This window comes from Ruditapes philippinarum, unplaced genomic scaffold (genome assembly GCF_026571515.1).
Source record: "Ruditapes philippinarum isolate M1 unplaced genomic scaffold, ASM2657151v2 ctg591_1_1_1_1, whole genome shotgun sequence".
Classification (NCBI taxonomy): domain Eukaryota; kingdom Metazoa; phylum Mollusca; class Bivalvia; order Venerida; family Veneridae; genus Ruditapes; species Ruditapes philippinarum.
Genome location: NW_026859721.1, coordinates 176,507 through 202,710, shown reverse-complemented (window position 1 = coordinate 202,710; position 26,204 = coordinate 176,507). Strand labels below are relative to the sequence as shown.

At 32.2% G+C, this 26,204-nt stretch overlaps 2 protein-coding genes across 2 annotated transcripts; both read left to right on the top strand.

Moving 5' to 3' along the window:
* The first annotated feature begins 1,343 nt into the window (after positions 1 to 1,343).
* On the top strand, positions 1,344 to 18,671 carry LOC132757627 (sushi, von Willebrand factor type A, EGF and pentraxin domain-containing protein 1-like). The gene is made up of 18 exons (XM_060748950.1): positions 1,344 to 1,502; positions 4,608 to 4,809; positions 5,478 to 5,582; positions 6,233 to 6,380; positions 6,841 to 6,980; positions 7,824 to 8,000; positions 9,001 to 9,186; positions 9,700 to 9,960; positions 11,084 to 11,302; positions 11,593 to 11,787; positions 13,593 to 14,087; positions 14,493 to 14,654; positions 15,795 to 16,161; positions 16,443 to 16,633; positions 17,054 to 17,224; positions 17,442 to 17,669; positions 18,049 to 18,219; positions 18,483 to 18,671. Exons 1-16 carry the CDS (start codon positions 1,404 to 1,406, stop codon positions 17,591 to 17,593), a joined length of 3,270 nt encoding a protein of 1,089 aa, XP_060604933.1. The 5' UTR covers positions 1,344 to 1,403; the 3' UTR covers positions 17,594 to 17,669; positions 18,049 to 18,219; positions 18,483 to 18,671.
* On the top strand, positions 17,607 to 26,204 carry LOC132757620 (signal peptide, CUB and EGF-like domain-containing protein 1). The gene is made up of 12 exons (XM_060748942.1): positions 17,607 to 17,613; positions 18,049 to 18,219; positions 18,483 to 18,677; positions 19,074 to 19,352; positions 19,914 to 20,108; positions 21,904 to 22,059; positions 22,379 to 22,549; positions 23,437 to 23,715; positions 24,258 to 24,452; positions 25,221 to 25,304; positions 25,591 to 25,673; positions 26,193 to 26,204. Exons 1-12 carry the CDS (start codon positions 17,607 to 17,609, stop codon positions 26,202 to 26,204), a joined length of 1,827 nt encoding a protein of 608 aa, XP_060604925.1.

Sequence of the window (26,204 nt, the reverse complement as noted above, 5' to 3'; positions counted from 1 at the left end):
TAAATGAAGATTAAATGAAGATTCAAGACAATACATGTAGATTGTAGATTCTAGAAAGTTCATGTAGATTCTAGACATGTAGATTCTAGACAGTAAATGTAGATACTAGACAGTAAATGTAGATACTAGACAGAACATGTAGAGTGTACATTCTATATAGTACATGAAGAATTTAGACATACCATGTAGAACAAGCAGAGTACATATAGATTTAGAAACAAGCAGAGTACATGTAGATTTAGAAACCAATACTATTCCTAGCATATTCTGTACGAGTTGTAATTCCACATGACCACATGGCAGGCTGTACTCATTTAGGCAATATCTTAATTAAGTATTTGCAGATAAAGAAGTTCTAGGATGAAACTATCTGAATCTGATATCATTATCTGTGTTTGAAATAGTTAAGAAAAAGCATGTAAAATATTAATTAAAATGCAACCATCAAAGACTTATAGCATTTCTGTTAAATAGAAACGTCACCTGGCAAGATGTCTTGGAAATGTCTACAATGCATCGGCATTCATTTAAACTTCTAGTGTGTAAACAACAGTTACGTTTGATATATTCTCCCAGCATGCAATACTGTCTCAAGGTTTATAAGAGACAGTTTTACTTTATTATGGTGGGTGATTTTCACCATGTCATATTTTCGCCAAAAAATACGAAACTGCGTACAAACGAATATTCGTTAAAGTCAAACTCGAAAATGAGAAGGGATGGTGACAAAGAAGGGGGACAGTACGACACATGCGTTGTGTTTCCACATTACATTCAAAAACACCAAACAAAAATACACCAACAAACAACAATAATAAATCAAACAATCTAGAAACGTGAAAGTCATATTTTTGTTTAATATTTGTTTGTCGCTGTAATTTTGCTTTGTCGCATGTTTTTTTCCGGTTCTACAAGTTGATGCGCGCATACTTTTCAACTGAGAGCTATCCTATTTCTTTTTTGTATGAGAAATACGCACGCTCATAACCATAACGCGAAGATGTAAAATAGTAATGATGCCGCTAAGTGAACATGCAAAATTTCGAAAATTCAACAAGGCATAAGAAATAATAGTGCGGAAATGCGAAACTATGAAATGTCAATATGCAAAAAAATAAATTCAAAGAAAAAAATATAGAAGGAAAAACCTCGAAACGTTTCTGTGCCATATTTTAGTTTATTTTGTCGTATTTTAGTTTTTACATGTCGAGAATCAGAAAACACGAATATACGTCTAAGGTAATATTTTTCGTAGCAAGAACGCGAAAACACAGCATGGCGTTACTAAGACACCATACTCCACTGATAAGTAAAACGCATATATACTCACTGCCGATGATTACACGAGAGTGTAAAAAGAAACTAGTACACAAAGAAAATTCTTGGTGTCAACAAACGCCAGGATGTCTTGTTGTAAATTTCTTATCTGGATTTTTACAATCCTGTGTATGTATGCTTCAATTGTTGGAAGTAAAGAACACATTAAAAGGATAGAAATAAAAGTAAGTGATCAAACAATCACTTTTAAATTAATATGTTTCACCTTTTAAATCTCAAGTGGAATTTTGTGTTTTAATAAAGGGTATAAGGCTATGTCGAATAGATTATTATTTTGAATGGGAAATTAGGTACTTTCTTATGGTCGATTCTCGAAAACTTTGCAGAATAAAAGTCGCTTTTTTATCACACATGATGTTTTCTGAAAGAAAAAAAAACGCTTGCAGAACAAACATTTACAACAATGTTAAATAAACAAGGAATTGCATTTACCAATCGCTCTAAAGGATTTGTAAAAACACATTTCTTCATACAGGTATTTTGGAATTATTTCCTGTTTTCAAAATTCAAACAATTATTATTTGATAATAATATTATATAGCCCTATACACTTTATATCGTTAGTAGCAGTTTAAGTTTAAATTGCTTAATAAGAAATAATTCTGTAATCAATGTTAGAATTGCATAAAAACCTATGTGCTTGAAAGAATAATGGCTATGATTTAAACCCTGCAAAAGGTTAAGGTATCATTTTACCTGTATGTTGTTGTCAGGAAAATATAGTTGAACAATTTGGATTTAACAAACAAATAACCGAAGAAGAAAAAGGAAAACACCAACCCCACCACACACACCCCAGGGAATGATTATAATAAAGATAAATAAATAGGTAAAATAAATAAATGATGAATAAATTCATTAATTCAGCAAAAAAGAATGAATAATGCAAAAGTTTTTACCAATTATCATAGTGACACAATTCATTGTTTGGTAATTAAAATTAACAATGGTGTTTAATTATGCTAATAATTAAATATTTTCAAACACGAGTCTAACGGCGCGTGCTAAAGTGATATAGTATCCCTTTTTTCCATGTTTACAGTTATTGTAACAAAACAAGTGCATTAGTTTCGTTTGTACTGGTATAATCATGTAGATTTTGCAATGTGTCGTGCACGGATCGACCATTTTTATGAGGATAGGTTTAGCGTTTAATTACTATCCGCACTATACTAGTTTACAAGTTAAACGCTTTGCTTGAAATTTATATACTTTAAAATAAGGAACTATGATACGATTTTCATCACAACAAACAATTATGATACATTATTCAAAACAAAAAGTCCTTCTTTAATGACAGACTTTTATTGCTGCATGATGATATACTCTAACATGAACTTATGCATTGTGTGAAGAAAGTTAAGATAAGTCAAAATTTCTTTAAAGATATGATGTGCAATGCGTATAACCTGTTTCAAAAGGGTTAATATAACACTAATTTGCTCACTTGAGTCAAAGTATTCAGCTAAAAATATCTAGTTGAAAAGCACTGCTTTTGTTGAAGTATATGACACCCATCTGGGCGTAGTCAATTTTGCAAATACGTGTATTTTGGGTGGGTCAAAATTCACTGTTGGCAGATTAAAACAATCTCAGCTATACCAATCAGAAGCATATATCTGCAAAATAAAGATACATAAATTTTATGCATTCCGGTGTAAAAAAGATAAACAGCCGCATGCATTTAAACCTCTACTATGTAAAATCATTTGTGCTACAATATGCTAAATTTAGGTCAATGTAAACATACACCTAGGATGCTCGCGGCCGATGTTTTAACGTAGCTGCTCCCAGACCCTTCTTGATTGCAACAAGTGCCATGATGTCTTGTCGTAAATTCAACTGTACACGTGTCTTTTTATTGTTTGTAGTAACGAAAACATAAAAGATTGGAATACAATCAGATATCAATTAAATCATGTTAATAAATCTTAAATTTCATACGGAATTGTATAGAACATTCTCAAATTGCTGCCCTTTTAATTTGCAATTTAATCTTTCCTGAAATCTCAAGAAGCAGTTGCTTTTCAAATGTTTTATCAATTTAACCACGATAGCAAAAATGCTTAAAAAAGACAAGGAATATAAGATACGATGTAGAAAACTCAACAAGAACAATAACTTTCTAAAGAATAATTTTAGTAATTATGGACTCATCGTCGTTTTTATTTTTTTACTCTTACTTTTTTTATAAAGAACACAAGTTATGCCCAAAGCTTGGATTCCACTTTGTGTTATGGCGGACTTTGCCTATTAAGGCGTTATTTAATACTAACACATTTGATTAGATGAAAGCTGTTTTTTGTAGCCATGTGCTATTCAAAACACATCAACCAAAACAACTTTATTGTATCAAAGTAGGTTTTTTTGTAATTTAACGACACGTGTTTTGTTATTCCTTGCACGACCTGACAGAATGTTATCATTTTATTTGTCATCGTATGAAAACGAGTTGAAAAACATATAAAACATTGATCTGCATTTCTATTAATTATGCACGGTAATAACAATCTACTAATTCTTGAAGAAGGAGGATAAAAGGTCAGTATTCACGTCATTCGGAATTTGTTTGTTTAGTTAAATAATATTTTTTGTATATTTTGTACATGTTAAATTTATACAATCTAACATCATCATCTTAAGCATAAATATAATGGGTTGGACCAAAAGTTATACCAACATTATCGAGGGTTCTCCTTGAAATTGGTTAACAGAACGTGTATGATCATTTTTAACTCAGACGAAAATTTCCTGTGTTGAATAATTTTAAAGTCTCTTACAGGTGCAATCATAATGGGAAAAGCAGCAGTAATCACATTATAAGATTATACATTTTTCTCATATACATGTTTGCATTTTAAAAGTATTGGTTAGTTTCATAGAATTTCATCCGCCAAAAGGTGTATCATAAATTGCAATTTTACGATAGCCACATAACATTTTGCGGACCATGTTGTTGACTTAGTGTCATTTCATGTTTAGGATAGAACCTAATAAAAGTTCTGGTTATCACTCTTATATCAAAATTCAGATTCAAATAGAAAATGTACTATGGTACTGCCAGAAGTTTTCATTCCATTTAGATTAAATTGTTCATAGTTGTTTAGTTCAGAAAAAAGCCCATAACTTGTAAACATGTATCCTTTAAGGCATATAAATGACCTATGTTGTCAACTTTTCGACAGTTCTTTATAATAGCAATAAGGCGGGGGTCATACCTTAAATATATTTTTCAGTAAATGTTTTTTAATAAATGTATACACTTTCAGGCATTAATACCATTGAATGTCTGCGATTTAAAAGACTTGGTACCTTACCATAATGAAGAAGACACTATACAGTGTTCTACATTTCAAAGAAGATTTGGCAGATATTTGTTCCCAAATAACTCGCTTTGCCATTTGACGAAAAATGAAACAGTTATTCAATACCATTGCGTAGAAGGGTCTTGGAAACCTTCAAAAGGAACAGGTCAGATGCTTATTGTGCTTTATTTACTTTTTATATTTACGAGATTTTTATGTACTAGTAAATGATTTGAAAAAAAAAACAAAAAAAAAACAACAAGAAACACTTATGTATAATAAGATATAGAAAACAAATAAGTGACATTGCTATTTCTTTACTCTAATAGTTTAAATGTTGAGTTTGGAGAAAAAATATAACTTCATATAACTTGCCTTTGAGCGTTCATGAAGCATTTTGAAATTTCCAGTTTTAAACCTTTATTTAAAAAACTTATTTATTGTAAAAAAATATTTTTTTTTTGAAAAACTGTAAATAAAAACTAGTTTTGCACCAACTATCATATAGAAGAAAAAAAATTAGTCAAAACTGATTATATTTCTCATGTATGTTTACTTAAAGAATTTTTGTTTACACCGTAAAAATGTTAATATTCAAGTTTGATAAAGAATCACAAGAAGAAAATTTGGTTCGGAACTAGCGATTGAGCGAGCGTTTCTTAAAATATAATTTTTACATAGATCAATATTTTAGTCTAAACATTTCATGTAGGAACTGTTTGTCATTTAGCATTTAAATAATCAATCATTTGAAATAAATGTATATAGTGAATTAATGATGAAATGAGCATAATATCACTTAAATTTAAATTTTACTTAATGCTTATTTTTCAGTGCCAGACTCTCATATGCGACCAAAACGATTTTTTTTTCTTATTGGACTGTTTGCAGGTTTAGCTACACTTATTTATTGTAGTTTAGAATCATGTGAAAGACAAAGTAAGTTATTTGAATGGTTTTGTTTTTCAGCATTTAAATTTAGTTTTTAAATGTATACATCATAACTATCTTTACCTGCAATTTTGATAAAGAACACTATGTGATTTTTAATGGTGCACATATTCACATATATTTGAACATAAATCATATCAATTATGAAATGTTTAATTGGGGAGGGACAGCAATTACGAAGAAAATTGAATCTATCAACGCGAGCCAAACTTGTATTTATAAATGTTTATAATCTTACAGTGATAATGAATAATTAATCATTTGAGCTTCTTTCTTTAAAGTAAGTGTTGGAAATTGAATATAGTTTTGTCTGTTTGTACATTGTCTGTTTTTTAAGAAAAAAACATGGTTAAAAAAACAAAGAGGCACATATATCTTTGTTCTCAAAGATATATAAATACTTACATTTACAAGAAGTTTCATATCAAAATATGTCCTTTCTATGGTAAATGAAACCTTAGTGCAGTCCCTTTAACAGGTGTTTTCAATGTTTTATAACAGCAGTTTTATTGTTTCTCAAGAACAAACTCATTAATTTTTTTTAATTTCTCTTTACCGTAACATACGACAAAAGAAATTATTTCGTATGTAATGTTTTGTCATTTAAAACTTTTTTTATTTTTTTTTTATTGCTATAGGGGTAACTCCTAAAGAGCTGAAACCACCAAAATATACAGTATGTCCTCCCCCAGATATTAAAAAACTTTATATAGCCGAGAGAAAACAGACGACGGTAAAAGTGACTTGGACGGATCCTACTGCAACGGATGACAAAGAAATCATTTCGTATTTTTTTTTTGTTATTTAATACATACGTTTAAGGGATTTAAATATCAAAAGATAGAAATTTGAGCATACAGTACCCGACCCAGGTCAGAATGTATTGATATGAAAAGAGACCTGATGTCGCCTGTAAACTTTTTGATCTTGTTTCTTATTTTTTAAACTGGCGGCAAAGACTCTTTTTTCGTTACGATGTTTGGTCAAGCAGATTAAGACAAATTGAAATTTAGAAATGATAATGTTTTTTCTTTTAGTTTTAAGCAATTCTGCAATTGCATTATTGGCATAAGTATTTTTCAATTTGCCTAAAATTTTTATCAAATACTTTTGACATTATCGATTAGTTTATCTTTCCATAGGTCCAATTAATTTCATTATGACAAAAATATCAATTTAGTTGAACATTATAGTGCAACTTTCTTCAGAACTAAGATAAATGTATAAATAACATTTAACATTATAGAAATAAACAGACTGGCGGTGTTTTAAAGGGAGGTTGGTTTAAAGGATTACCAAAAGGAGGGCAGCGTCATAACATCATCTATACTGCCAAAGACGGCCATAAACTAACAGCCACATGCAGATTTTCGTTTATAGTTAAATGTAAGTGAATATGCTTATACCATTATAATCAAGTGCATAAATACTTTTAATTTTTTTGGAGGTAAACAGTAAAATTGTATTATCAAAGTTCAAAATCAATTATACAAGTGTTATTCAAAAAGTCCCATACGAAATGGATGGTCAAAAAACCCACAGTTTACTCTGTTTTTTTTATTCAAAATTGTTAAGATGAAAACGAATGCATTTTCACCTTTTAAATACCTCGTAGTAGTTCCTCCTTTGGTTAACCCAAAAGGCATTGGTAAAATTCATTTCAAGTCGTCGTCTGCTGTGCAAAACAGCGTCCAGAAAGCTGTGCCTTTCAGAGTGCAGTGAACAGTCATACAAACTTAGATCAGGATAATAAGAAATTGTAAATAAGAAAAGTGTGTTTAGTTATGCGTCTTTCTAGCCTTTAGTAGTAAAATCCCCTGGTTTTGTCACAAGTTATCGTTCAGTTACCGTTACAGTTATTCTACCGTTTCTTTTGCACACTGTGCTCTCAATCTTGTAAATACTTTCTTTATTTTAAATGCTTGCCAGAATATTGTATATTTTCCTCGTTGACATGAATGCTGTCAGTTTGGACGGTCTCTTAGACAAATTTCTTAATAACTTGAACCACATTGTTCATCCGAAAGTGTTCCATAGAAAAGAATGCTTGATAACCATAAACTTAGGCAGGATGCATATAAAAATTATTTTAAATTCTGGATATTTTATCATATTATTATATTGTACTTTTATTTACAAAACCGTATGTGTTTTCTCCAAATCGCACAAGGGTCGTACAAGGGTTGGTGAATCTATCAATGAGTAATAATGATTGGTGTTCTATTTAAGACTTGACATGTACGGAACCTCATACACCAACTAATGGAAGGAAAGTTTTGTGTTTGGACGGTTATATATATGGTGGAGGGTGTACGTTTGAGTGTTTTGAAGGATACGAAATGGTTGGCAGTAGCATGGCGATATGTCAGCAGGACGAAACGTGGGATAATTTACCAATATGTAAAAGTAATGTTAATTCCTTTTTATTATATATTTTTTATCTATGATGTTTATAGAATTCTTGAAAAAAAGAAAGAAACAACCATACAAATCAAATATTAAAATATCATCAAATTGTTAAATAAAAGACTTAAAGGGAGACACAGGCAAATTTTTCATTTCTTCGTTTTGAATTTTTCATTCATTATTCTGTAAATGTCCGCAAAATAAATACACAAGGCATTGACAGGAACAATACTCTTCTCATTATAAAGTATTAAATGATGGTTTTCTAACCCAGGGTGTCCATTTGACCCTTGAAATGACTCTTCGACCCTTCAAATTTCCAAAAAGCCCGATTTGACCCTCAGGATTTTAACTGGAGGGTCAAATTTTGTTAAAATCATGGGGATTGGGCCTTGAAGTCAGTAAAACTTAGTCAAAATGACCCTCAGGATTTCATGGCTATTGAACACCCTGTAACCTTACCCATTTGGGTTACGTTAGAGCTTTAAGATTTCACAATAGATGTCACAGTGAACAGGTGTTAAACAACATCTGAAATGAATGACTTGGACTTGTTTTAATCATACAATATCCACAATATCTGTTATTGCAACTTCCAGGGTTTGTTTAAGTCACAAAACTTGTTTTAAAACTAATTGATGATTCTGTTGGCTTCTTAATTTCGTTTAACATATATGATTATAGATATATTTACGCTTCAAACCCAAAATATATAGAATAAATGCAGTAATTCATACATGGATTTTAAAGACATGTCATTTTAGCGCGATTTGAGTTCATAAGATCATTTTGATATTTAAAATATTTTATATGTCCTTAATTTTCCTGAGTATTCCTACGCAAGCATGCATTTTGTTCCAAAATGTAATACGAATTCTAAATGTATAAATTTGATTTTGGTTTGCTTTGGATCAGTTATCAGATTCTATCTCTAACAACTTTATTTGTTTTGTACCTTATTACTATACAAATCGTTATGGAATACTTTTTATCTTTATAGGGAAACCATGCAACACTCCATTTAGCATTGCTAATGGAATTGTAAAGTGCAACAATACCAATCATAAATTTGGCGATGTCTGTCGGATATCTTGTAACGACGGATATAATTTAAAAGGACCACCGAAAATGACATGTCGATCGGATAAGACATGGTCTGTCAAAAGCAACGGTGTCAGATGCGTTGGTGTGTGTTTTTCTATTTTTGGTTATTTTCAGTAAAATACTATTTGTTTTCACCATGACTCACGGTATATTTGCGAAATATTTGTCATCATTTCTGCTATTATATGTCATGCGTGAACCATAACAAATTAATCCTGAATTAGTATTTATTTTATAGTTAAATATACATAAAAATAGAGAGATATTGCTAACAATATATTTAGAATTGCAGAACGTATGGTTCGTTAATAAGCACTGGTAGTATTCTTTATCATATTTATAATTAGAACAACAAACATTTCCAAGCAATGATTAACTCAGGTAAACTACGGCCGAGTATCTTTTAAGAACGATTTTGTTTTCAGTAAATATTTATTTAATTTGTTTCAAAATGTTTTGTAAGTGTACTTAAACAGATGCTTATTAAGTTTTATTAATTCATTTAACATTATAGCCCGTGAGATATCTATTCCTATGTAAAAGATAACTAAATGTATTTTATAGTCCTTCAATATATCTATTTTTTATCCGCCAGATAATATCCCCCCTGTCATAACTTGCCAAAACCTTCAAATATTCTACGCTGATCGTGGAACTTTTGAAACATCTGTCACATGGGCCGTTCCAACGGCTACTGATAACGTTGATGCGCATCCTTCCGTAATACAAACATCTGGTCCTGCACTAGGAAGCATTTTGTCTGAGGGTTTACATCCGGTGAATTATAAAGTCACAGACAGAGCTGGTAACTCATTCCCAGCACTTTCTGAATGTACTTTAGTTCTGGAAGTTAAAGGTAAATACGAGGGGGGGGGGTTCAAATATGAATGAAACTGGGTTAATTATAAGAAGTGCTTAACAAACATTGCCAAAATAATTATCTTAATCCTTCAAAATACTAACTACCATTAAATATACTAAGTTTTAATTTGAAAATGCGTTTTCATAATCTTTTCGAGACATACTGTTCAGACACCGGAACATAGCCAAATCGAGATTATTTCGCGTTTGATATTTTCTTCAAGCAGTTTTTTGAGCGTCGGAAATATTGTCATGCAACAACCTGACACCACAAAGACAAGTGAATGGTCGACGGTTTTTGAAATATTTCTTTAACTTATGAAGGATCCTGCTTCGGTAAAACTTGGCACTTACAGATCTACTCTTTGGTACGGCAATTCGAATGGCAGGACCTTGATTGGTAAAGAAAATTACATGCACGACGTTGTTGACGCTCATAGTGTGTGTATCTTTCGCTTTGGCTCATAAAGGTGAACACACGTCTCATCGCCAGTGATAATATGTGATAAATAAGAAAGTTCATTGGTCCTATAAACACGACATATTTCATTAAAAATGTCTTTCGTCCGTACACCAATAATACAGCGGTTCATGATATAGGACCGTTTTTGTTCAGTTTTTCAATTTTAGCTTTAGTATACACGAGTAGATAAGGTAAATCGAGCTATTGTCAAAGCTAGACTGAACTGGTTTACACATTTACTCGTATTTTATCAATTGAGAACTTACGCAATCATCTATGCGATACATGCACACAGTTTGTGCAAAACGTGGTTAAAAGCGAGATATCGGCTGAATAACATTCATATTTGAACACCCCTCGTAAATCATTTTTACCGCGGTTACAATGACTGTTTAAAATTAGAGCTGCGTCATTTAACATTGCATTGGTGTTATAAAAGTAAGATTTTCGGTTATATTTTCTCTTTTATTTTGCTCATTTATAGCTTATGGATTGTCTTTAAATTCTAATATAGTTTTACAAGGACAAAAATTATATATTATATTGATTTATTTGATTAAAACATATGTTAATTGCACTCAATTTATGACCTGTTTATAGAATGACATAATAAGAATTGAAATGAGAGGCATATTATGCTTGTGTTTACATCTAGTGATTAAATGTGCCACCGGTCCTACGGATGCTTTATATGACCCCCGTTTCATGATGTACAACTGCAGCGATACGTCATTTTATAATGGTGTTTCCTGTTTACTTGACTGTGATCTTAACTTGCCATTAAATGGAACAAATCTTGTAACTTGTGAACAAGATGGAAATACTGACAAAGGTAAATGGAGCTGGGGATCTGAACACCAACCGTTCTGTGAAGGTACTTTGTTTAATCTGTCTCCTTGCTATTGATTCCGCAATTCACGCTGAGCGTAATAGGATAACAAACAATTAGTTTAAATACGAATATATAATTTGATACATTTTCATCTTACATCTCCGATGAGTGTTTCATTTTTCTTAATATAGTAAGACAAAGTATAAAAAACGTAAAATTGATTTGCATCGGAAATCAAGAACTGTCTATGAATCTGAGAAATTTTATCAGGCCATTATTCGGAAGAAAATTCATTCAACATCTTTGTTCATTCCATTTTTAATGCACTACAGTTGTGGAATGTCCCGCTGTCGAACCGCCTACACATGGAAGTTTAACGACTGACTCTATAAACGCTCGACCTCTTCACATCATGTCTTGTCAAAAAGGATATGATATTCCGTCTGTGGGAACACAATTCACAGGGAGACTCTCCTGTCAAGATAGTGGAAATTGGTATCCCTTAGACGCTTTTCCTGACTGTATAGGTTGGTGAGCCATTCAATAAAAAACATATTCAAATTGTAAATGTTTGTTCCGAACTTCTTTGTTTGTTTTTTTCACTTATCTATCACCTATTCGAAATTAATTGAATTCTTTCATGTGACGAAGCTATACAGCTAGCTTACGGAACGTCGGTGGTTCTACTCAGGTGCCCGTTCGTGCCTGAAATAATGCCCGGAAGGGCACCTGAGGTCTTCCTCCACCAGTAAAGCTGGCACGTTGCGATACGACCTATACTGTGCTGTGACGTAAAACCCAAAACAAACAAACAAAACAAACAAACAATTTGAAATTAATTTGTAGATCATTTGCTGCTATAGAAACTATTTTGCAATAAAAACGTTAATAAACATAAAATGATCTTATGAATACTACTTGCATCTGACTTTTTGTTCCTTGGACAATTTTTCTTTTAACGATTTTTTTCATATTAATAAAACTTTCAATAATTGGATGCTGCATAGAGCCTAATATTTTTAAAGAAGAAATCATTTTCTGTCAGAAGGGGAAGATGATACTATATATTGTTTTTCTCGGATGAGATAGAACATGTGTCATCCTGGATGAAAAACTAGGTCACAGGAGCTAAAAATATAAAAACCTTGTTAACACTCTAGCAGTCACATCTTTTCCTCAATCATCATCAAAATTTGTCAGGATGCTTGTCTAAGTGATGGCTCGGATGAGTTTGAACATGGGTCATCTCAGATGAAAACTAGGTCACTGGAGCTAAAAATAGAAAAACCTCGTTAACGCTCTAGCGGTCACATTTTTGCCTCAATCATCATCACACTTGGTCATGATGCTTATCTAGTTGATAGCTCGAATGAGTTTGAACATGGGTCATCTCTGATGAAAAACTAGGTCACAGGAGCTAAAAATAGAAAAACTTTTTAAACACTCTAGCGGTCCACATTTTTGCCTCAATCATCATCAAACTTTGTCAGGATGCTTATCTAGGTGATAGCTCAAATGATTTAGAACATGGGTCATCTCGGATAAAAAAAGGTCACCGGAGCTAAAAATAGAAATACCTTGTTTACATTCTAGTGGTCACATTTTTGCTTCAATCATCATCAAACTTGGCCAGGACGTTTTTAGGTGATATCTCGGATGAGTTCGAACATGGGTTATCTCGGATGAAAAACTAGGTCACAGGAGCTAAATATAGAAAAAACTTTGTAAACACTCTAGCGGTCAAGTTACATCAAATCTTATTAACACTATAGTGGCTACTGTTTTGATCCAAATATCCTGTAAATTGGTCTGAAAGTTTATTTTAATGATTTCTAGGTCAAGTTCGAACATGGGTCATCTCAAATGAAAAACTAGGTCACACCGCCCAAATATGGAAAACATTGTTAACACTCTAGTGGTCACATTTTTGACTCAATTATCATCAAACTTGGTCAGGATGCTTGTTTAGGTAATTGCTCAGATGAGTTCGAACATGTGTCATTTCGCATGAAAAACAAGGTCACCGGAGCTAAAAAATAGAAAAATCTTGTTAATACTCTAGTGGCTACTGTTTTGATCCAAGTATCCTGGAAATAGGTCTGAAAGTTTGTTTTGATATTTCTAGGTCAAGTTCGAATATTGGTCACCAGGGTAAAAATCTAGGTCACACTGCTCAAATATGGATAATCCCTGTTAACAATCTAGCGGTCACATTTTTGACTCACCTGTCATGAAACTAGGTCAGAATGCTTGTCTAGGTAATTGTTCGGATGATTTTGATTAGTCAGGTGAGCGATCTAGGGCCATCATGGCCCTCTTGTTCTTATTGCAGTTTCGATTCTACCTTGGTTAAATCTACCTATGGAATTGTACTATGACGGAGACTGTAATGACAATGATACAAAAACACAGATAAAAGAACAGGTTTTAGTCTACTTATCCGGAGTAGAAGCTGATGTCGACAATTTTATATGTCCCGACAACAACACATGCAAAATAGAAAATTTAGATGTCGTCTGCGGTGAAACTGCAAGTAGAAAACGGAAATCTGCCTCTTCACATATAATATACAAACGAAATGCTTATGGTTTAATAAGCTTCAATATTATGAAAAGATGGATACAGGGTGATGAGTCATTACAGGACGCTTATATTAATATTCTTAGTGACCTGAACAGTATTGCAAATAAAATAGAGCAAGATGCTTACAATGGAGTTATTCATAACATAACGGATTTAACGTTACCTGATGATGGTGTGCAGAGGGGAACCGCGGATTTATTTTGTAATCCTGGATACAAAGTTGATAGAGGAACTTTGTCATGTAGTAAGACTTACGATATTATAAATTTTTAGTATCATTGTACCATATAAATATAACGGTGTACTTATATACTGATTCTGACTGATCACCTTTATGAATATTCTAAACATACTGTTTTCAATAAGTTTATTTTCCGTTACAAGCATTATTATGGTAATATATAATTCCTAATGCGTTATTTCCATGGCGTTTGAAATCAGTTTATGTTACTTAGAAAATTAATTAATAAAATGTTGTAGTGCAAAATAGATTGACATTTACATAAATAACAAAGGTGGAAGTCTGTTCTGGCACAAAGCACCAAAGTTACATGAAGTTTTGATTTAACCATGTCCTTGTAACATAACCATCTCCCTTTAAGTAAAATACTTAATGTTATATATCCAGTATGTTTTAAACTTTTTACAGAGCCTTGTCCTCCTGGTTTTTACATGGATTCGTCCACAGGAAACTGTGAGTTCTGTAAGAAAGGGGAATATATGAACCACGAAGGAGCTAGCCAATGTGATATGTGTCCGGAAGGCTACAGTACATTATCTACAGGCACAAAAGACATTAGCAAGTGCATTAGTAAGTTTACTTGCCGTTTTATTAGTTACAGATGTTAAGTTAAACAAGTTATTGCTTGTGCCTAACCATAACTATTGTTTTATCGTTCATTTCACGTGGGTACTTTACGCCGCGTTTTAATGCATTGGCGCATACGTGTCACATTGACGCTTCCATTATAACCGCCGAAAATACGCATCTGCGGATGTTTCTATTTTTCTTTTCTTTTTATATCAAAATATATATTATTTCATGGTTAAATTGAAGACCGCCTTAGCTGGTGCTAGGCGGGGAAGGCGTTGATGGTTACTTGCATTTTTCAATACGTCCATGAGCAGGCTCAACCCGAACTTGCAACATTTTCAAATTTGCGTTTTGGACTTTCAATTCTCTCTCTATTTTTAAAACAGTTACGAACATAACAGAAATCAATTCCTTGATGATTGGTAACGATCTGAAATCTACGTAAAGGGAAAGGAAGCAAGCATTATAAGACAAAGTCATGCATGCATTGGAGTCGTTTGACGGTCCAGTTCATAATAAGAAAAACCCTTTCAATTCATTCCGCTTGCTAGTAAATACCATAACAAAACGTTATCTTAATACAAAAATAAATGACAAAACAAAACGAAATATTTATACAAAAATTAATAATCAATGAAACGGAATCTTAATACAAAAATAAATGACTAAACGTAAGACTACCGAATACTTTCATGCATAAATACCGCTAGTGCATGATTTATCATAACACGCCACTCCGCAGATTTGAAAAAAGTCTGATAGGTTCCTCACATGAAAACATTCAACGTCCCTATTGTGATTCAAACCTCCAGTGGTAAAGGGCAGGTGGTTTGAAGTCGAATACCTCAATCATTTGGCTATGTACGCCCCTACCCAACCTCTTAAACTTACAAAGTAATAAATTTAGGTGATAACAGATCATTATCGTCAAAAATTTAACATTTCAATGTCTTTGTAAAACAATCTTTTCAATACAATTATACTTTATATGAACCATTTGTTTGAATTATCTCTCCAAAACTCATTATTAAACTTAAAAGTACAATTATATATCATAGTTTATTTCTAAAATATTCATAATATTTTCAGACTTGCAACAAATTTCAAATTATTTTTTACAATACTTGTCTTTCACAGAGTTATGCAACCCTGGATATATTTCCAGTACAACTATGGAACCATGCTCAGCTTGTCAAATCGGTACTTACCAATCGGAAAAGGGTACATCTAGCTGCCTCTCATGTCCAGCTGGAAAAGCCACTAATAAAACAAGCAGTATCTCTGCCGATGATTGCGACTTCTTTGATGTATTCGTATATGGCTTAGCCGATAGGACTAGCATTGGGTCTTTCAAAACTGACAAAATGTCGATTTTTTCAATGTCTGTTTGGTTGAAAGTACATGATGACATTAATGAAAATGTGAGAATATACATTGGTGATTCCAACGGCGATATTGCAACTCTGCGAGTAGAAAGTGAAATCTCGATACAAGTTGAATCAGGGTAAAGGCTCATTTCTTATTTAAGACAGAATCTTATCAAATATGCCGACTTAAAATTGGACCTGGAAATGTCAGTTAAAATTTTGCAAACGTTTTGTCACAATTCAACTATGCACTCTGCAGTATAATAATCTTGTGGCTAACTTATGGCTTATGTCATTTAATTAACAGAAAAATGTTTACGTGCGAACATAATTGTTTATATACATTCTCTCACAAAATATATAAAAATTTATTTCACTATTTTGTAATGGAATAAAGGGTTACTTTCCCTTATTTCAGTTATGTTACCTTAACTAGTGCAAGGTTGTCATCCACCCATTGGACTCATGTGGTTGTAAAAATTGATATTGCATCCAGCACATTGCAGTTATACGTTGCAGGGTCATTGGAAGTGGATGAGGCGGGAATTACTATTGATTCATTTCGGACATTTTCGGATGGCACTATTGAATTAATTGCTAATTCTAATGGTTGGTCTCTTTCTATTCCAAATGATTTTATATATATCCTGAATATATTCTGTATTGATGAATAGCTGTGAAATGTTTTATACTTTTATTTTTATAACAAAATAAAATATTTATAAAAGAAATTCAATGTGAAGGGCTGTTGTAAAACATATACATATAATTACACATATTTTTGAAAGGAAATGATATTTAGAAAATAATGTAGTATTTTTTGTTACGACAAATGACTTTTTCATTTCATGTCAAAGTATGTATTCATTAATTCATAATATATGTGTTTGCTGCTACGCGTTTCTCAAACTTACTTTTCTATTGTCCTAAAATCTTTACAAAATATAAACTATTAAGCCTTATTTAACGTTTTACCAAAGTAATAAGTATTGGTCGCGTTTTTCAACTTAACTATTTTCTTAACTACAGGGTTGTATGTTTCGGGATTGGTTCTGTATAGTCGTGCACTAAGTGAAGATGATATTACGTCATTATCTCAGACATGCGCAGTAAAACACACCGATGAAGTATTTTCAATGACAGAAATGTTACCAAATGTTAAAGACGGCATTGCTATAATAACACCAACCTCATGCGACCGTGAGTGGGAAACTCAATCAATTCAAGCATGCAAAGTGGAAAGAATAGTGTAAATGATAACTTTTTAAGACTTATTTAAGAAATTCACGCACTGTATCATTGATTACTTCTTTAAATGCATGAAAGGTTAACTTAAAATCACATCCAAACATTGTGAAAAAACAGATGCTTAACAGTACAAAAAAGTATGAGACTCAGTATACAATTTATTTTCTAGCGCTTGACGAATGTGCAAACAATCCGTGTGGGGATCATACTTGCGTAAACATGGTAAACGAATTCTTATGCATTTGCAACGGAGGAATGACAGGGGAGTTATGTAATATACCACCAGATTATTGCATAAATAACCAGTGTATTCAAGGTTAATGTCAGTCAGGCAATGGAACGTATAGATGTACTTGTAATAACGGATATAGTGGAGTGTTTTGTGACATACCTCCGGGTGAGATTATCTTAAAATAACTATGTAAGGTGCAAATACGAATTTACATATTTCAACGGTATCCAAAATCCATCTAAGGAATTAGATATCCGATTTGAAAAATATTTTTTTAAAGTTATTTGTCATTAAATGTGTGCTTTTGGGATAAGCGTCTTAAAATTTCATGTTTTATTTATCATGCAAACTCTATATTTTCAGCTTTAAAACATCTTGTGTTTATCTTAATATACAATGAGTATCAACACAAAAAGGGCAATGCAAGTGCAAGGCATTTAGCTTTAGTATTAAGTTCTCTAGTATTAAGAATCTATTGATTGCATCTCTCTTGAACTTAAAGATACTGATGCACTTTAATATACCATTTCTGCTTTCTAAACAGTAAATGGAGGCTGGTCTCATTGGGGTGAATGGAGCGGATGTGGCGTCACCTGTGGCGGTGGTTTTAATTCTAGATCAAGGAATTGCAACAATCCAAACACATCTCCAAATGGCAAATATTGTGAAGGAGATACCAAAGAATCCATAACTTGTAATTCCAAAGCTTGTAGAAGTATGATTTCTTTAATTTCCTTATTTTGGCAAAATGAATACTAAAAACAGATATTTACCACAAAAAGCCATTTCTTGATCAATCAAGATGTATTTGGACAAACCTAATAAATACCTGTAGAAACTTGTTAAATCAGAAAAATGCATATATAAAATATACATTTCGAAATAAAAGCTAGAAGCAACCGCACGAACCAACACCTATTTACTTTTTCGGTCAAATTTATTAAGCCAAATGTTTAGTATTGACTCGATACATTTCAGCTTGCCTACAATTAAAAAGAAAGTTTGGTACAATAGTCAACTGCCGCAATGTATCAGCAACGTTACAGAAATGTAATTTGACCTGTCTTCCTGATCGAGCATTGGCAAATGGACAAACAGCCTTTGTTGAATATACATGTGGTGATTCAACAAACCACGCATGGCTTCCAACTGATAAAATTCCAGAATGCGTTCGTAAGTGACATCATTCTGCCTTTAAGTCTATGGCAAACACAATACCATAGAAAACTAGCATCACCTATTTTGTTCCGAAAGACACTGAAAATTCGGATTTGGTTCAGACTTAATGTACGATTAAGAAGCCTTATTTTTTTATTATTATGATTTTTTTTAATTTTTTTGATTTTTTTACATATGGGTAAGTTTTTCGTTACACTTTCCATCAAACAGATAGAAGAGTTGTATATTTGAAAGACGTTCAAGTTGGTCGATTTTAAATTATTAACAAGTGAAACACATGCACGTGCAATTAAAATTACAGCTCAATAAATAGTGTACTATATATCTTAGCATAGAATTTTGTTATAAGATTAATCAAACATTTCAGAAAACAATTTTTTTTAATTTAAGCGTTAAATCGACCTGACTTTTTTGGGACACAAGCAACTGTGGGGTACACACAGCCTATGTCCGTATCAATCCAAAGGAAAGTTACTGCAGCAGTTGAAAGTAATTTATCTGGAGTCGGTTGTGTTTCTAATAATGCCTGTACAATGGCAACTACAATTACAAATGGCAACAAAAGTCGTCAAAGAAGAGCGACATCAACATCATTGACGGTGCAGTTTTCAATAAAACTAACTGATACAGGCAGTTTAGACCTAGCAGGTTATTTTTCTAACGGAACAGGTATGATAAAATGAAGAATTTTTCTGTATCAATCCTTTTCACTTTTTTCATGTCTAAGGTCTGGCATATCATGCTTTATCATTTAGAATATTTTGTTGTAACTTTGATCCAAAGGTAAAAAACGTTGACTGAAAACATAAAAATGTTCTAAGAAACTATTGTAGCCGAAAGGCATCTCTTTCTCATTGACATCATAGAACGTCTTTCGGCGATTGGTTTATGTTGCAGATATCGGTATCTGATTTTCCTTATACACATGGACACAAACTTTAACACACTCAACACAAGACAAGTGGTCATGTGTAATTTCATGTATATGCACGTCGTTTTGCACATGCAAGTGTCTAATTTCGGATAAATCTTCAATTGATAAACGGAGGAGGACTGTGCCTATGATATTCAAATTACCTTTTAATATAAACAACAAAATGTTGCAATTACTTAAATCTTTCCCTAGATTACAGGAATAATAAGTGCGTTGCATCTGAAATTTATATAATATATGAAATTGCCTACATAGTTCTAAGTGTTTTAATTAGATATATCAATGTCTTTATCTAGAAACATCTGCCATGACTGAGTTAATTGAAGCACTCACTTCATTAAATGAAGCCATTGAATTTATGCAAAACAACACAGAATCAGTATTTCAAGTTGTTGCCAACGGCGTCGAGTATACACTTGCAAATACTTCAGTGGATTTTGTAGGTACTGTTACATGTCCTAGTGGATATGCTGGTGCGGATGGACTATGTAGTAAGTAGTGTTTGCCGTATAATGATAGTCGCATATAAAATAGCTTATCAGTCTTTCTATTTGAGGTATTTCCTTTGCTGGTTTAGTGACTATGATATCATTAGTCAAAATCAAAGCGAATTAATTGAAAAGTCAGGCGGTTTCAGCTATATGCTTTAGGACTTATTACTAGTATTCAATTTTATTTGGGTCCAGGCAAAAGCTTAGGTCACAATCTAACCTGCATATAACCTGTTCTGGTACATCCATTGAATCAACTTCATCTATCAAGTATCTTGGGATTACTATAGACCAAAATCTGTCATTTTGCGCCATGGTCGAGTCTGTTCTTAAGAAGGCCAACTCTCGGTTAAAATTTCTTTACCACAAGAAAGAGTTTCTTACTCAGCATACCAAGAAACTTCTGGTTATGTCTCTTATTCAGTGTCACTATGATTACGCATGCTCTGTTTGGTATAATAGCTTGACACAGTCTTTAAAAAATAAGTTACAAACTTGTCAAAACAACATAATGAGATTTGTACTTGACTTGGACTCCAGAGCCCACATTGACCCATCCCACTTTAAGTCCCTTAACTTGTCACCGGTCCACAAAAGAGTTGAACAGATAATGTTGTGTCATGTTTTTAAGATAAAAAATGGCCTTTCTCCGGATTACATGTCTGAACACTTTATTTCACAAGATTCCATTCATAATTATAGTACAAGACTTAGTCAAAAGGGTGGATATTGTCTACCTAAGGTCAAAGGCCAGGGTTCTAAATCCTTTGCTTTCTCTGGTATTAAATTATGGAATGATTTACCTGTAAAGTTAACGGAGATCAACAGGTTACAAAGTTTTAAGGTTGCCATCAAAAGCCATCTTATGAACAGTATTTAAAGTTTTTTTTTAAACATGTTTTTATATTTTTCGGCTCAGGATTTTAAATTGTTTGCTATTTATCTTATTACAATTTTAGTAATGTGTTTTAAATCCTAGCTGTAAACAAGAGTATCATTAACTCAAGATTTGACTGTGATATACATTTTTATGATTTATTAGTATTTTTAAACATGATTATATTTAGGTTTGCCTCTCTATGTCATGCCGCCAATACAAAGGACCACAATGGAAATAAGAGCTTTTTGCCCTTTTTTGTGTTATCCTTGGTTTTGGTGAGCATGTCATAGTTTTACTCGTATGTGATATAGTATTTAATAATGCTCATTATTTTATCCTATGTTATATTGTCAACTATGTATATGCTTCCTTTGCCGAAATAAATCTATCTAGTATTATCAGTATTATTGTACTGGGACGTTATCAAAGTAAAGTGCAAGTAAACATTAATAATAAAGGACATAAAACATCAAAGTTACCGCATCTTATTATACAAATATCGTTTTATAGTCCGTTTTCTTAGGATATCTTTGCATAAAAAAGTATATTATTCAGGTTTAATAGTTCCTCTTTTTTATTTTGATTAATGTTTATAATTGTTGTTCTTAAGGATAAATTATCTTACAAAATCACCGAGGTGAACATATCAATTTCTTATAAAATCTGAATATTTTAATAAATAAACCGATGGAAGCGTGCACTGAAAGAGGACGATCTTTATAAAGTCGGTAAAAAATTTCACAATTGTCTCATTCAATAGTTAAACTTTCGAAATCATTAAAAGTAAGACCTACATGTATTCAAAAGAATGAATTTTGCAATTATCATTATGTCCGTTTCACAATTTTGTATGAGAATAAGTGTAAAACATAAATGGACAAACAATATTTGTATCTTTCTTTTTCAATTTATCAGCACAGTGTCCAGTTGGAACATATCTTGTTGACTTCCAGTGTATAAATTGCGAAATAGGAACTTATCAACCTTTGACTGGACAGACTGAGTGCATATCTTGTCCATCTGGATATACCACGGCCACATTCGGATCATCGAATATATCTGAATGTTTTGGTACGTAAATCCAAAATCTTCCTTAGGAATAAGAAATCTGATTGGAATCATTTAAATATTTATGTCAATTTTTTGTGTTATTTTCTAGGTAAGCGTCTTGCAATGCTATGTTTCATTCGCTATGCAAAATTTACTTTCAACAAAATCATGTTTTGCTTATCTTAATAGGTAATGAATTTTAACACAAAAACAATTGAAGTTCAGACTTTTGGCAACTGTATTTAGTTATCAAGTGTTAAGAAAATATTGATTAAATCTTCTTTAAATTTAAGATACTTGTATTTAAATATATTTTATAAAGTCTTTACTTTCTAAACAGTGAATGGAGGCTGGTCTCATTGGGGTGAATGGAGCGGTTGTGGCGTCACCTGTGGCGGCGGTCTTAGTTCTAGGTCAAGGAATTGCAACAATCCAACTCCATCTCCAAATGGCAAAGATTGTAAAGGAGATACCAAAGAAATTATTACTTGTAATACCCAAGCATGTCGAGGTTTGTTTTATCCTAACTAAATAACTTTGAAATAAAGATAAAAACAAAACCAGACGATTCCCACAAAAACTTAAAAATTATTTTTTTCTTAATCAATCAAATTAAATATGATATCTGTACAAAATCTGAAAAAGCAAATATGTCCAAAATGTGTTAATTAGAAAACATTGTAAAGATATAATTAGAATCTAGAGAAACGAGGTAGAAGCAATCACATGAATCAAATCCTATGTCTTATTGTTTGAAATTTAATCTAGTTATATTTCAAATAAAGAAACAATTAAGACTCGATACATTTCAGCTTGCATACAGTTAAGAAAAAAGATTGGTACGATAATCAACTGCCACAATGAATCAGCATCTTTACAAAAATGTAATTTGACCTGTGTTTCTGGTCGAGCTTTGGCGAACGGACACACAAACTTTGTTGAATATACATGTGGTGATTCAACAAGTCACGAATGGCTCCCAACCGATAAGATTCCAGATTGCATTCGTAAGAGTCATCATTCAGCCTTTAAGCCTTTTGCAAACACAACCCCTATTAGAAAACTAGTATCACTTATTTTGTTTCGAAAGTCACTGGAAATTAAGATTTGATTTACTTATTCTGCTCGCTTAAGAAACCCGTTCTGTTTTTGCATTTGATTGTAATATTACTTTACATTTTTCGTCAAACAAATTGTAGAGTTGTACATATGAACGTGTCTATGGATAAACGTTCATATGCATCGATTCTAATTTACAATTGAAATAATTGCGAATACATCTGCACCATTTATTATCAGCAAAGTGTACTACTATCATCATTTTAGGTTACAATTTGTTACACTTTTTATCAAGCGTTTCAAAATTGTTTTAAACAAATAAAACATAATTAATTTTAGCGTTAAATCGACCCGATAGTTTGGGGACACAAGCAACTGTACGGTACACACAGCCTATACCCGTATCAATCCAAACCAATATTACTGCGGCAGTTGAAAGGAAATTATCTGGAGTTGGCTGTATTTCTAATAATACCTGCACAATCGCAACTACAGTTATAAGTGGCAAGAAAAGCCGTAAAAGAAGAACGGTATCAACAACATTGATGGTGCAGTTTAAAATTAAACTGACTGACACGGGCAGTTTAGACATAGCAGGTTATCTTTCTAACGGAACGGGTATGATTAAATAAAGAATAATTCTTATGATTCGCCTGCGGTTTTGTGCATATCATTTTTGTAAAAATTAGAATAAATTGTTTTTTCTTTGATCTATGTGTAAATAGCCTTGATTTGAAAAATAAAAAAGGTACTTAAATACAATTGTAAACGTCTCTCGGCGATTGGTTGGTTTATTGCTGATATCAGTATCTGATTTTCCTTTTACACATGGACACAAATTTTAATACACTCAACACAAGACAAGTGGTAACGTGAAATTCCATTATATGCATGATGTTTTTCAATTTTGCCGTGTTGGGCTTTCTTTATGGATTCTGTATTTATCTATTGCATACGCAAGTGTTTACTTTCGAATAGATCTTCATTTGATAAACGGAGGAGGACTGTGCCTATGATATTCAAACTACCTTTTAATATAAACAAAATATTGCAATTACTTAAACCTTTCCCTAGACTACAGGAAAAATAAGTGCGTTGCATCTGAAATATATATAATAGATGAAAGTGTTTTAAGAAGATATATCAATTTATTTATTTAGAAACGTCTGCCATGACTGAGTTAATTGAGGCACTCACTTCTTTAAATGAAGCCATTGAATTTATGCAAAACAACACAGAATCAGTATTTCAAGTTGTTGCCAACGGTGTCGAGTATACACTTGTAAATACGTCAGTGGATTTTGTAGGCACTGTCACATGTCCCAGCGGATATGCTAGTGCGGACGGGCTATGTAGTAAGTAGTACTTGCCGTATAATGCTAGTCGCATTTAAAATAGCTTTACAGCCTTTCTATTTGAGGTATTTCCTTTGCTGTTTTAGTGACTTTGATATCATAAGTCAAACTCAAAGCGAATTAACTGAAAAGTGTGGCATGATTTCATGGCGGTTTAAGCTATATGCTCTAGGTACTTATTAGTTAGTGTAATTATATCAGTATTACTGTACTGGGACGTTATCAAAGTAAAGTGCGAAATCGGAACTTATCAACCTTTAATTGGTTAGACCTAGTGCTTGTCTTGTCCATCTTGATATACCACGGCCACATTCGGATCATCGAATATATCTGAATGTGTTGGTTTGTAACTTGTAATGAAAACTATTCTAAGATTTATATTTATAAGGCTTGCTAGGATATAACAAAGCAAAACACAATGCAACTGCCGCTATGATGTAAAACATAACCACAGTTTCAAAATCATAGAAAAATTAGAAAGTAAATTTTTTTTACTGTACACTCTAAAAGCATTCAACGCGTAAAGCATGCATCAAACCTCTATTTGTTTATCAATTATATAATAATAAATATCTTAATCAGAGTCGAAGGTTTCGTATGATTTCCTAATTGTTTGTAGTAACATCCCATACGTTTGTTGCCCGTGTACCATGTCCTGATTAATGGTCTGCTATGCACTTTGCATGTGGTCCTATGCTGGGGTTTGCACCTTTCCTTGTTAATCCTGTTTTAGGTCGCAGGTAAATCAATTGTGAATTTCAATTACAGCTGAAAAAGAGGACAAAACTGATGCTCCTGATGACTATGATGAAGACGAAAGTGACGATGACAGTGCCATTGATAACAACAAAAGTAATTGCAATATTTTTTGCTTTTAAGTGATTCATTAAGTTTTGAAATGAGATTGGTAGGGAAGGTATTATCAAAACATTAAGAAATGTGAATTATCAAAATTGATCACATCTATATAATGATAAAATACTAATATCCGTATGATTCAATACGTTTTCATTTATCTGTAAAGCTAATAGATTATGTATTTTAAAATCAAACATTATACTCTGAACATTATAGATCTGTTTGATAGCACAATTTTAATTTTAGGAGTGGTTTTAAGTTTTTCTCTTTAACTTTACAGCTATTATCATAATCGCCGTCTGTATAGTGGTTCTTGTAGTTGTTATTGCAGGCGGTGTTTGTCTGTGGAAATACATAAAAGAGGTAACTATAATCCATGATACATATACATTCTAATTATTATGACAGTTTGTATCAAATAATCTTATAAGTTATAAGTTAAATTTATTAACTATCACACCGTTTTTCTTCTGGCATAAATGGAAGAACGGTTATATTTATTAATCATGAGTGCACATAGTTGATTGCACTGGTGTACTCGGTAGTTTATTCGTTTGCATGCATTAGCTATTTCATGTAACGTTAGAGATAAATCTTTCTTTGGTTATATTTTTACTAATTAAATGTTTATGCCATTGTTCAAGACTGTATGTAGTTTTATTATATCACATAGACAAATAATTCTCAATCATTTTGAGAAACGCGACTTATTCCGTTTGAACATTGAAACACTTCTGAATCATGTAGAAACATGAACATTGATAATTGAATTTTTCATATAATTATCTTCTTACCTACGGAAAGAAACTTTGCTGTCCTTCTTTTCTTATAAACATGAAAGATGATTTGCTTTATGTACTTAAAATAATTTTGATTTTGTAGATTGACAACTAG

What these genes read in the sequence shown, in the direction of transcription:
- LOC132757627 (XM_060748950.1), top strand. Translation starts at nt 1,404, where the DNA reads ATGTCTTGTTGTAAATTTCTTATCTGGATTTTTACAATCCTGTGTATG. An exon ending in ATTTTCGTTTATAGTTAAAT is followed by an intron (nt 6,981 to 7,823) that starts GTAAGTGAATAT and finishes GTTCTATTTAAG; the next exon opens with ACTTGACATGTACGGAACCT. An exon ending in AACACCAACCTCATGCGACC is followed by an intron (nt 17,225 to 17,441) that starts GTGAGTGGGAAA and finishes TTTATTTTCTAG; the next exon opens with CGCTTGACGAATGTGCAAAC.
- LOC132757620 (XM_060748942.1), top strand. An exon ending in TAAAATTCCAGAATGCGTTC is followed by an intron (nt 18,678 to 19,073) that starts GTAAGTGACATC and finishes TTTTAATTTAAG; the next exon opens with CGTTAAATCGACCTGACTTT. An exon ending in TAGTGCGGACGGGCTATGTA is followed by an intron (nt 24,453 to 25,220) that starts GTAAGTAGTACT and finishes TTTCAATTACAG; the next exon opens with CTGAAAAAGAGGACAAAACT.